The 13,520-nt window shown below is 43.6% G+C and overlaps 1 protein-coding gene across 1 annotated transcript in view; it reads right to left on the minus strand.

Moving 5' to 3' along the window:
* The window catches only part of LOC126481943 (facilitated trehalose transporter Tret1-like), a 66,038-nt gene that overhangs the window by 17,505 nt on the left and 35,013 nt on the right, over positions 1–13,520 (minus strand). Inside the window, exons 3-4 of the mRNA XM_050105902.1 lie at positions 11,400–11,618; positions 1,845–2,120 (exon numbers count right to left, since the gene is read on the minus strand). Of these exons, the coding sequence (XP_049961859.1) occupies positions 1,845–2,120; positions 11,400–11,618 (495 nt within the window). The remainder of the gene's footprint in view (positions 1–1,844; positions 2,121–11,399; positions 11,619–13,520) is intronic.

The raw sequence follows: 13,520 nt of genomic DNA on the forward strand, positions 1-13,520 counted from the left end.
GCGACAGCTAGACCAAACCACAACAGTGCACTACAGCCACACTCGTAACCATGGTCGTCATCGTAAACATGTCCCTGCAGATGCTGCTCGCCGACCGTGGCCCGTGTTTGTTACAACACGCAACTGAACGTCGGAGGTTTCAAGCGTCAACTTTAGGTTACAATATCTCCGGATGTAACTAACATTTTACAATGCAACAAACGGCACTGATTACGTATTTGTTTATATGTTCAGATGTGCTAACAAAACTAACGTGGTTCCATTTAAAAAAACGTAGGTTTGTGTTAAAAAACATACTTCCGTGCATTTTTGTATGGTTTGTATTAAACAATTACACTAGCCCCTCTCCTCACGTTCGGTTTGTGGAATCGGTTCGTCAGTATTTGATGTGGTTTACGAAATATATCCAGCGGTAACGTTAGGTGACTCACCCTATATATATATATATATATATATATATATATATATATAGTTAAGGCTTACCGGCCATTTGACCATCTTCTTCTGTGCGGATGCACAAACAGTGCCCAAACTCTCACGGGAATCGGAGGTTTACCACGAGTAATGAGTATGGTGGGCCGGGGCATTATGGATAGAGTGCAGGACAATAAGTTGCGAATGTGGGTCTGACGGGAGGAGTGCTATAGATAAGTCCCTGCAGTCGCACTATCCTCTGTCCTCGGTCTCTGAGATGGACCCATACGATCATCTCTCTCACGTCACACGAAAAGCCGGCACGGTAGCTCAGCGTGTTCGGTCAGAGAGCTGGTTGGCCTCTGTAATAAAAAAAACTGATTGGACGGATCAACAAACGAACTTGAACGGATGTCCTGTGACGTCCGCAACGACCAAACACAAGAAAAAGAAATATGAATAGAGCGTCTGCCATGTAACCAGGAGATCCCGGGTTCGAGTCCCGGTCGGGGCACACATTTTCAACTGTCCCCGTTGACTTATATCAACGCCTGTATGCAGCTAAAGGTATTCATTTCATTGTAATTTCAAATAATAACTTACAGCGGCATACGGCACTGCGGAAATGCAGCGGCGAGAGTTGAAAGTGTGTGCCGGACCGGTACTCGAATCCGACGGCTCCGCTTCTCCAGAATAGTTGCCTCGGCCATCAGGATACACCGTCCGTCAAATCGAAATTCCCAACTTCCCGCTCGCACTCTCTAGTCACATATTTCTGATTCCTGCTGTTCGGACGTTGGTTGTGCATCCGCACTGAAACATTTTCGTCGAACAACCGTGGTACTCATAAAATTATAGAAGTGAGTCCGACAGAACAGACACCCTCCTGTAATTATGCCATCAGGATCATAGTGATGACCGAGCGAGGTGGCGCAGTGGTTAGCACACTGGACTCGCATTCAGGAGGACGACGGTTCAATCCCGTCTCCGACCATCCTTATTTAGGTTTTCCGTGATTTCCCTAAATCGTTTCAGGCGAATGCCGAGATGGTTCCTTTGAAAGGGCACGGCCGATTTCCTTCCCAATCCTTCCCTAACCCGAGCTTGCGCTCCGTCTCTAATGACCTCGTTGTTGACGGGACGTTAAACACTAACCACCACCACCACCACCACCACCACCATAGTGATGATGATGATGATGTCGATAACGACGGTGAAGAGGAAAACGAAGACGACAAAGCTAGCGGGGTTCAAAAAGAAAGACTCACGTAATAAACTATGAGGGCGGTGAGCGGCAACCAGCCGAGAGTGGAGACGTCCGTGTCGGTGGCGTTCTGGAGGTAGAAGTAGGCGCCCACGCCGGCCATGGAGGCGGCGCAGCCGGCGAAGGAGGCGACGAGCAGCGGCCGGCGGCCCAGGCGGTCGACGACGAGCGAGGCGGCCAGGTTGACGACGATCTGCACGACGGCCAGCAGCATCACCGACACGTTGGGGTCGAGGCCGGCGTCGACGCTGTCGAAGATGGCGGTGGCGTACGAGGAGACGCTGACCATACCGCTGGCGATCTGGAAGAAGAACAGCCCGCCGGCGACGAGCAACCCGCGCAGGTGGCGCGCGCGTCTCAGTAGTTCGCGCAGCTCCTCCAGGGGGTTCCGGCGCTGACGCAGCTGCTCCGATACGGCGCGCTCCATCGACTCCAGCTCCTCCTGCAACGCGCAGACAACGGTTACTGTCCGCTCCCCCACTCTCTCCCGCGTCGCTGCGAATCATACACTGACAAGCCAAATTACACTACTGGACATTAAAATTGCTACACCACGAAGATGACGTGCTACAGACGCGAAATTTAAACGAAAGGAAGAAGATGCTGTGATATGCAAATGATTAGCTTTTCAGAGCATTCACACAAGGTTGGCACCGGTGGCGAAACGTACAACGTGCTGACATGAGGAAAGTTTCCAACCAATTTGTCACACACAAATAGCTGTTGACCGGCGTTGCCTGGTGAAACGTTGTTGTGATGCCTCGTGTAAGGAGGAGAAATGCGTACCATCACGTTTCCGACTTTGATAAACGTCGAATTGTAGCATATCGCGATTGCGGTTTATCGTATCGCGACATTGCTGCTCGCGTTGGTCGAGATCCAATGACTGTTATCAGAATATGGTTCAGTGGGTTCAGGAGGGTAATACGGGACGCCGTCTGGATCTCAGCGGGCTCGTATCACTAGCAGTCGAGATGACAGGTATCTTATCCGCATGACTGTAAAGGATCGTGCAGCCACGTCTCAATCCCTGTCAACAGATGGGGACGTTTGCAAGACAACAACCATCTGCAGCAACAGTTCGACGACGTTTGCAGCAGCATGGACTATCAGCTCGGAGACCATGGCTGCGGTTACCCTTGACGCTGCATCACAGAAAGTAGCGACTGCGATGGTGAACTCAACGACGAACCTGGGTCACGAATGGCAAAACGTCATTTTTCCGGATGAATCCAGGTTCTGTTTACAGCATCATGATGGTCTCATCCGTGTTTGGCGACATCGCGGTGGACACACATGGATGCGTGTATTCGTCATCGCCATACTGCCGTATCACCTGGCGTGATGGTATGGGGTGCATTGGTTACACGTCTCGGGCACCTCTTCGTCGCATTGACGGCACTTTGAACAGTGGACGCTACATTTCAGATGTGTTACGACCCGTGGCTCTACCCTTCATTCGATCCCTGAGAAACCCTACATTTCAGCAGGATAATGCACGACCGCATGTTGCAGGTCCTGTACGGGCCTTTCTGAATAAAGAAAATGTTCTACTGCTGCCCTGGCCAGCACATTCTCTAGATCTCTTACCAACTGATAACGTCTGGTCAATGGTGGCCGAGCAACTGGCTCGTCACAATACGCCAGTCACTACCCTTGATAAACTGTGGTAACGTGTTGAAGCTGCATGGGCAGCTGTACCGGTACACGCCATCCAAGTTCTGTTTGACTCAATGCCCAGGCGTATCAAGGCCGTTATTACGGCCAGAGATGGTTGTTCTGGGTACTGATTTCTCAGGATCTATGCACCCAAATTGCGTGAAAATGTAATCACATGTTAGTTGTAGTATAATATATTTGTCCAATGAATACCTGTTTATCAACTGCATTTCTTCTTTGTGTAGTAATTTTAATGGCCAGTAGTGTGTTAGTCAGGGTCTGTGAATGAATATCTCGAAAACGGAGAAGCTGGTCTAATGTTCACGTGCTACTCTCGTGAGCACGTACGGAAAGAGGTAGAAGGACACTGAAAGTATCAATAGGCGCTAAATGGTTGGATGTCCACGACTCTTCACAGAACGTGGGGTTTGGGGGCTTGTCTGCTCTATAAAGTAGGATGGAAGTGGCATCTCTGCCGATAAAGCGCAATACTGGTGCACGCACAAGTGTTTGTGAGCACACCACTCATCGTACATGTTGAACATGGAGCTCCCCAGCAGACCACCCCTACGTGTTCGCATGTTGACTCACCGGTGCCGTCAATTACGAATGCAGTGGGCACGAGACCATCGTCGATCGGCTCTTCGGGTGAATCACATTTTTGCTGCTCTAGGTCGATGGTGGTCTCCACGAAGGACGGATCGAAAAGTGCAGCGCGCCACGGACGAAGGCTGGCGGGAGACATTCTCCTGCTCTTGCGTGGGACCTGTGGTAGTAATCGAAGACACGCTGACAGCTACAAAAAGCACCTGCATCTGTTCATACTTGTCATCTTTCAGCTGTATTATTGTCCGTGCCTCGGAACCAGTATCGTGCTACGGTGGCTTGAGGAGCATAACAGTGAACTCACGTTGGTGTCTCGGCGACCAAATTCGCCTGATGTAATCCTATGGCACCCAGCAGGGTCGCCATCACCGTGTAAGCAAATCAGCGACCCGTTGTTCACACGAATTACATGACCTGTGTGTAGACATCTAAGCCACACAGCTCCACAAACCTACCAACTCTTGGATTCCTGATTCGCAGAATCAGTTATATATATTCCATTTCAAAGCCGGACAAGCAGGCGATTAAGTTGGTGCGCTGTTTTGGCTCATCAGTGTATTTCAAATATATTCTCTTTAACTTGTGTCATAACTATCTTAGTAGGAAGAACACAGCATGTAACCTTGGATGGTGAGTCATCGACAGATGTAAGGGAGACAGTGGCACATCGCGCGTGGGAGCACAAAGGCCAGTCGGTTTCGTTCCGCTGAAGTTCCTTCCGAAAACGCCACCGACACAAGAAGTTGGTGGCAGCAATATCTTCGTTTTTCCACAAACGCATCAATGAAGTTAGTTTCTCGAGCGAGGAAGTGAACGCATCCAAGGGATGCACACGAAGTCTTGAATATGTTGTAGTGTGAGGAAAATAATAAATATTTTTTTACGTGCCCATACAGCGATTAATTCAGTGAAATACCCCCTTGAAAAGAAAGGGAGTTTAATATTTCTGAATGCTAAAACCGTTCTAAACCCAAGATCACGTAAACATTTCTTTATTTAAAACTACAGGTTTCGACTGACTTTCCTGTCATCTTCAGGTCTTAAAACATCTTTCTTTTTAATAAAACGTGTCCATTTTAAGTTGGACCTCGCACCAAGTTGTCCTGTGTATAAAAACAGCACAATATAAATGGTTTGTCATAACTAAAATATTTAAAAACGTAAAGCATCTTACTGAAATGGCCATGTTCGTATATACACCGCTCATATGGCGTGACGTACAATTTAAAATGAACACGTTCAGAACCAAAAGATGACAGTAAAGTCTGTAGAAAATAGTTATTTTAAATAGAGAAATGTTTATGCTATCTTGGCTTTAGAAGTTCCTTATGAAGGAAAACAGTCCTCTCCTACTGTCTTCTCAAAATGAGAAAATTCATAAAAAAATCTTCCTCATGTGGTCAACAATGCGTCTACAGCCTGTACTCGTACATTCATTATGTATACTCCCGTACAGGTGAGACATTTTACTTGAAAGTCGCTTGCCCGATGTCGGCTGATAACTACGATATTGCAGTGCCTGTGTTATTCTGAATTTCGAAACAAAGTTCCTTTGGACATGCATGTATGTCCAAAGGAACAGGCACTGTGGCGACTTCAGACCTTATGAAATACATTAAATGTATTCGCAATTGCGAATATGGAAAGCATCAGCTGAAGAATGGAATGACAACAATGACAATTTGTGCCGGACCAGGGCTCTAACCCACATATCGGCAGCGATCGCCTTAACATTTGGCTGTCCGTGCACGACACAGGGCCGACCCAAAGTTCTATATGTCTTCAACTTGTGCTCATGCATGTACATGCATACATGTCTGAAGAAACATTTCGTTGTAACGCGGAGTAACAAATGGTTCAAATGGCTCTGAGCACTATGGGACTTAACATCTGTGGTCATCAGTCCCCTAGAACTTAGAACTACTTAAACCTAACTAACCTAAGGACATCACACACATCCATGCCCGAGGCAGGATTCGAACCTGCGACCGTAGCAGTCGCGCGGTTCCGGACTGAGCGCCTAGAACCGCTAGACCACCGCGGCCGGCTGCGGAGTAACACAGGCACTACTACATCATATTTATCTGCCGACACCATGCAAGCGACATTTTAGTAAAATGTCTCACCTGTATGGAAATATACACAACGGATGTACGAGTACAGGTTGTGGACGCATGGTTGACGACATACGCAAATTTCAGTTTGACCGTGGGTCGCATACGGACAGCCTAATTCTAAGGCGACCGCTCGAGATAAGCAGGAAATCCGGGTTCGAGCACCAGTCTGGTACAAATTTTCACTGTCGTGATTCCGTTCTACAGCTGATGATTGTCCATATTCGCAACTGCGAATACATTTAATGTATTTCATAACGGCTGGGATCGCCACAGTGCCTGCACGCATCCATGTCCAAAGGAACCTTGCGTTGAATAACAGGCACTGCACAGGAACACGTCGGCCCACCGGGCCAACCTACCATCTGTATTTTTGTAAGTAAGCACACTTATTAATTTTAGTAGGCCCAGTGTAACCAAAGTCTGGATCTTATCCTCCAAGGCATTGACGAAACTGCTGTATCAAACACAATGTCGTCGTGTGACTAGGGCCTTCCGACAGGTAAACCGTTCGCCGGGTGCAAGTCTTTCTATTTGACGCCACTTCGGTGACTTGCTCGTCGATGGGGATGAAATGATGATGATTAGGGTAACACAACACCCACACCCTGAGCGGAGAAAATCTCCGACCCAGCCGGGAATCGAACCCGGGCCCTGAGGACTTACATTCTGTCGTGCTGACAACTTTTTTCTTTTCTTGTTTTTTAATCTCATTTTTGTTCGCTTTCGTTCGTTGCATCTGCTCGGGGCGGACGTCGTAAGACACCCGTTTAAGTTCGTTGTTGATCGATTAACTCAGTTTCTTTACTACAGAGGGCAGCTAACCCTCTGACCGAACACGCTTCTTTTTTTTTTTGTCGTTGTGTTCCATACTGTTCGTTGACTTTCGTTCGTGGCGGGCGTGCGATGACACTCGTTCCGTTCAGGTTGTTCGTTGATCCGTTCACTCAGTTTTTTATTACAGAGGGTAGCTAAACCCTCTGACCGAACACGCTGAGCTACCGTGCCGGCTGCTGAGCTACCGTGCTGGCACCCACTCAGCTACCGGGGGCGGACACCAAACACAATTACGCCCAGAGATACATTGGCCGAGCGGTTCTAGGCGCTACAGTCTGGAACCGCGCGACCGCTACGGTCGCAGGTTCGAATTCTGCCTCGGGCATGGATGTGTCTGATGTCCTTAGGTTAGTTAGGTTTAAGTAGTTCTAAGTTCTAGGGGACTGATGACCTCAGCAGTTGAGTCCCATAGTGCTCAGAGCCATTTGAACCATTTGATTAAAGCGACAAGCATGTCCCCGTTAAGCAGTAAACATTTTACCGATAGTTACTTCCTGAGTTCATTCCTAACATGCAGACCTGAAGATTGCGGAATAAATGCTGAACTTCGCCATTCAAGTGCTCAAGTAAGCAGTGGTAGGCCTATGCTATCAGTAACAACACCTGTTAAGTTAAACGTCGTGTCACTTGACCACCCTTACTTCCTTATGCCTGAAGAAAAATAGCATAAAAAACACCAGCAAACAAATGGAAAAGAACTTCAGCAATATTGACGGACAGTCCAGTGAATGCTGCGTTACAAAATAAACAACAAACCTACATAGAGCAAAAGGCAAACACTTTGAAGGGACATGTACATTTTCTGGGTAAAAACCTATTTTCTTAAAAAAAAAGTGGTCGTGTTGAAGGTAAATCACACTATGAAACTCTTCAAATAAAAGCGCAGAAAAAAATAGATGGTTCTTCGAAATGAGAAGATAAGGGTACCCTGTGTTTAGGTGACTCAGACCAATTTCTCACTGCAATCCAGGTGATGAATGGGCAATGCACAAATTGTAAGCGGTGGACACATGTGTTACGTTATATGAAACGAATCTTTTTTTTTAATGTTTTAACCGTGAATATCCTATCGGTTAGTAATTCGTAGATTGACGATAAAAATTTTTTCGACATACTTTTCTGTAAACCTGTTATTGTAACGATGAAATTACAATTTATGGCCGTAGTTTTTGTCATAAAGCTCCAGGAATTTGTATTAACATAAACTGTGAGACTTGTAGTCGATATATTTTCGATGAAATAACCAGTGTCATAATAATTTAAATGATAAACTCATATGAGCCAACTTGCTCCAAATGCTGGACCAAATTGCCGCATGGATGGGGTTGGTTTTATGAATAAACAAACAGTGAGAAGCCTTGATTAGTTAGTTGTAAAAACGCTGAAATAACATACCGACGTTTCCACACTAAAAAGATCAATGGAAAAATTTAAGGTACAAGCTGAAAAAATCAAGAAAAGAGAGTGGGCAAACTTGTCCCGCTCTTCCCTACAGTGTTTTTCATAAGTGGGGGAAACCGTGGCAGAACGGCGTACTTAATGTTCAACAGTCATGTGTGGTGTTAACACCAAGTGTACACTCCTGTAATTCTGCCAAGGCACAGCGCTTTTATATGCCTGTGTTAAACTTTTATGAATATTATGAATGTTCTAAATTTCGTTGGGTCAAATATGAGGAAAATGTATGTTTGATCCACTGATGTACACTGTTTTCGTCCTGTGAGCATGAAATGAAATGATCATGGGGTATTGCTGGCTGGGAGGCCCCAACTGGGGAAGTTCGGGAGCCGGGTCAAGTCTTCTTTCATTCAATTCCCATTAAGCGACTTGTACGTTGGTGATGATGATGAAAGGATGATGATGGCAACACAACATCCACTCCACGAGCGAAGGAAATTCCCAAGTTGGCCGGGAATCGAACCCGCGCCGCCAGCCGAACGGTTCTAGGTGCTACAGTCTGGAACCGCGCGACCACTACGGTCGCAGGTTCGAATCCTGCCTCGGGCATGGATGTGTGTGATGTCCTTAGGTTAGTTAGGTTTGAGTAGTTCTAGGGGACTGATGACCTCAGAAGTAAAGTCCAATATTGCTCAGAGCCATTTGCACCATTTTTGAACCCGCGCCCGCTGCATGGTAGGCAAACATGTTATCATTTAGCTAAGCAGGCAGACTGCTGGGAAGATAGTCGTAATAGTCGAATCTCGTAGAGAATAAACATACAATTGTACAACTGATAGCACAAATATACCTTTTTTAAAATTATTTAACAGCTATGGACAGTCGTTTACGAGAATCTCTAAAAAATATGCTTCAGCATTTTTGGAAATTTAGCTACTAAGACGGTAAAAATAGTGGATGAAAGATTGTTTGAAAAATAAATCATTATTTAGGTACAACTAAGAATTTTTTAAAAGCTACGTCTGTGAAAACTGATATTTGACTTTACGGTAAGAAATAAAAAATATGTGATTCAGTATTTTTGTAAATTCATCACCTAAGCGGGTAACATAGGGGATGAAAATTTTTATGAAAATATTTTATAACGAAAGCACTTATGAAAAAAAATCTCCAAAAATTTGTATTTGGCTTCACGGGTAACAATAAAGAAACCTGTTTCAGGGTTTGTTGTTTTTAAAATCAGTCCTTAAGAGGGCGAAATAGACGATGAAAGTTTTTATGAAAATATTTCCTTATATTAAAACATTTTTAAATTTAAATCTATGAAAACTGATATTTGGTAATTTGACTAAAGATGAAAGTGTATACGGAAATATGACTGAATTAACAAAGACCTCCGACACTAGCCTCCAGAATGATTTTTTGGTCAGAAGTACATGCATAAAAGACCATACTTCCATGACCTTAACTAGTGTGAAAAGTTTAAAAGTTTAGAATCTACGCAGGCCATACTGTCTACGTGAGCGAAGCAACGGACGCTAAGGTGGTCTAAGGTAAATCTGTGAAGTAATCGAGTACCATAGACATAACAATGACTAAAAACTAAAGCAGTCTGTCGATAAAATTTGCGTACGGCACTAATGTAAATCAAAATCGATTGTGCCTTCCGTTTTCTATCGGATACATGCTACTGGTTTGTAACCTCAAGGGTAAAAGATTTGCGAACTGTATTTACTATGCACTATTTTTATATTTCGGTGGTCACACTTACGAAGGGATGAAGATAAAGCAAATGTTAAAAACAAATATTAGATCTACTATACTGAGGTGACAAAAGTCATGGGATACCTCCCATATCGTGTCGGACCTCCTTTTTCCCGGCATGGTACAGCAACACGACGTGTCGTGAACTCAAGTCCTTGGAAGTTCCTTGCAGAAATATTGAGTCATGTTACCTCTATAGCCGCCCATAATTGTGAAAGTTGTCGGTGCCGCATTTTGTGCACCAACTGCCTTCTAGATTACGTCCAATAAATTTACGTTGGGATTCATGGGCGCCAAATCATTCGCTCGAATTTTCCAGAATATAACTCAGACCAATCGCGAAGTTTTGTGTCCAGGTGACAGGCGCCTTATCATCCATAAAAATTCCATCGTTGCTTGGAAACATGGTCTCCAGTTTACCGAATATGACAATTTTCAGTCAATGATGACTTCAATTTGACCAGAGGACCCAGCCCATTCCATATAAAGACAGCCCACACCATTATGGAGCCATCACTAGTTTGCACAGTGCCTTGTTGACGACTTGGATCCATGACTGTGCAGGGTCTGCGCCACACTTGAATCCTACCATCATCTCTTACCAACAGAAATTGGCACATATTTGACCAGGCCAAGATTTTCCAGTCGATATCAACCGATATGGTCACAAGCCCACGAGTCCTTTTAGCAAAGGTACTACCATCGGTCGTCTGCTGCCCTAGCCCATTGACGCCAGATTTCGCCATACCGTCAAAGGGATACGTTCCTCGTATTTCTGTGGTTATTTCAAGCAGTGTTGCTTGTCTGCTAGCACTGACAACTCTACCTAAACGCCGCTACTCTCGGTCGTTAAGTGGAGGCTGTCTGCCTCTGCGTTGCCCGTGGTGAGAAGTTACGCCGTAAATTTCTTACTCTGGGCACACCCTTAACACTGTGAATCTCGGAATACTGAATTTCCTAACGATTTCCGAAATGGAATGTCCCTTGCATGTAGCTACAACAACCATTTCACATTCAAAGGCTGTCAATTCCCGTCAGACACCTTTTCACACGAATCACCTGAGTACAAATGACAGTTCCACCAATGCACTATCCATTTATACCTTACGTATGTGACACTACCGCCATCTGTATACGTGCATATCGCTATGCCATGACCTTTGTCACTTCAGTGTATTTCTTGTGTGCAATAATCTAAGTATGGACTTTGTGTAATTGGGTGTGCCAAAACACCTGAAATGGTAAGGGGCATTGAAAAGTATTTTAATCACATAAACAATGACTGGCTCCTGTAATCCCTTTCAGAATAAGAAAAGATTCTGTCACATCTGAGTGAGACGTACCTGAATCCCATCGGGGTCGGTCTTGCCCCTGATCCTCAGAAGGGACTTAACGGCGTCCTCGCGGCGACCTCTGGAGAGAAGGTGATACGGGGTTTCGGGCATCCAACAGAAGGTGATCATGAACAGCAACGGCAACACCACGCAGGCACCAGATATCCCCCCGTACGAGACGTAAGGCCCCAAGGCGTACATGTACAGGATGCCCATGTTTTGCACCACCTGCAACCAGCCGTGAAGCAGTTACATTGATATCCTTGATGGTCTTCACACACCATTTCCCTCTGTCCACTGTCTCATAGAGCGGGCAGCATGAATCATTTAAATTTCTGTAAGATCGTAAGGTTTGGATAGCAGCTTCTAGAATTCCCTCACAGTAAAGACTATCATTTCAGGATAGCTTAAAATGTTGCAACCTATTGGAAAATGAGAAACTTTTCATATTTTTGGGCCGCATTCATGTAATAACGTTTTAATGATATTTCCGCATTTTGACTGAACAACTTCTTTATTACTATCATGATTTCGGCCTTGAGCCATTATCAAGGACAACGCTGACAAAAATTTTAGTACAAATTCCTAGAACGTGAGGAGGACCAACATTTAACATCAATATACCATTCCAACGTCAGATTAAAAATTATCGAAATAATACTAACGGCAAACCTTCATAATTTTCTGGACCATTTTTATGACACATAGACCCGCTTTATAATAAGATTTGACAGATGGTTGTGTTCTGTCACGGTGATAATTGTTCTACACTGCACTGATGTATGGGTGTTTCTCATTTAAATCAGTATATGATTTAGGGGACTCATATCTTCATGCTATAAGCACCTTGTATTTACAGATAATACTGTTCTTCCAAACATGTATTTACAAATTTATTAATAGATAACATAGTTCTTCCAATCATGTATGGTTTAATGCTCCTTTAATCTTTCCGTAATCGTAGATTACGCAACATAGGCTTACAACCTACACTGTTTCTTTGGCCACCAGTGAGCCAGTAACTTCCACAATGTGTTTTCAGACCTTGTTCACCACACATGTAACTATTGTATTTATGTTCATTCTGTGACTCAATTGTTTTATGACTGGAAAACACGTTCGTTATCTGCCGTATATTTCGTTGATTTTGTATTTATCTACACGCTGGGACACACAGTGCAATAGAAATTGACCATGACTTCACTTACCAAACTCTAATTGTACTCATCATGTAAGCAGTATTATTTGATAATTTTAAATCTGACGTTGGAATGACATACTGATGTTAAATTTGGTCATCCTCACTGTCTATGTGTTTGTACAAATTTTTTTTCGATATAGTACTTGATAATGGCTTAAGGCCGAAACTTTGATAGTAACACAAAATAAAGAAGTTGTACATTGAAATGGCGAAAATATTCAGACAATAGCAAAAATTGGTTAAAGTAGGTCCTCTAAATCTCACTATATCATCTCCACACAAATACTGAACAATATTTTTTAATAAAAATATTTTTTGTTTGTAATTGATAGTGGTATGAAAATAAATTGAAACTTGACTCAGACCTGCGAAATGCAATTTTCTTAAACGAAAAAATTATGCACATCATTAATACTGTTGAATCTCCAGAAATAAAAAAAATATTTTGTTTACTATGTGATGTATCGTATCTTTGTACCAAAATTCTGTTTTATTCTGAATACTCAGATATTCATGCAAACAGTAATTCAAAATAAAATATTTTATATTTATTAAAAATTATGACTCAATATTCGTTAACCAATGAATTCATTAATGAATATGGAACATAAATAAAAGTAAAAAGGAAAGTAGCGTAAGGTGCCGCAACACTTATACAGTAAAAACTTTCAAAACATTGCACACCCAGTCTGTTCATAAGAAAACCATACCTTTACAAATGTTTCTACTGTTAGTTATGTTGACATTGTTTAACTACAGTTAGTCATAATTTTTAACCGTAAGAAAATTATTTTTTGAGGTAAAATTAATTTTGAGGGATACCAGTTTCGGAATGAAAATAAACGTACACACAGCTCTAAAACGTTTGCTACACTTACGCAAATATTGACTAGGTACCAACCATATTTATTACACACTCAGAAAATTGT

Source organism: Schistocerca serialis, chromosome 5, assembly GCF_023864345.2.
Source record: "Schistocerca serialis cubense isolate TAMUIC-IGC-003099 chromosome 5, iqSchSeri2.2, whole genome shotgun sequence".
Taxonomy (NCBI): Eukaryota; Metazoa; Arthropoda; class Insecta; order Orthoptera; family Acrididae; genus Schistocerca; species Schistocerca serialis.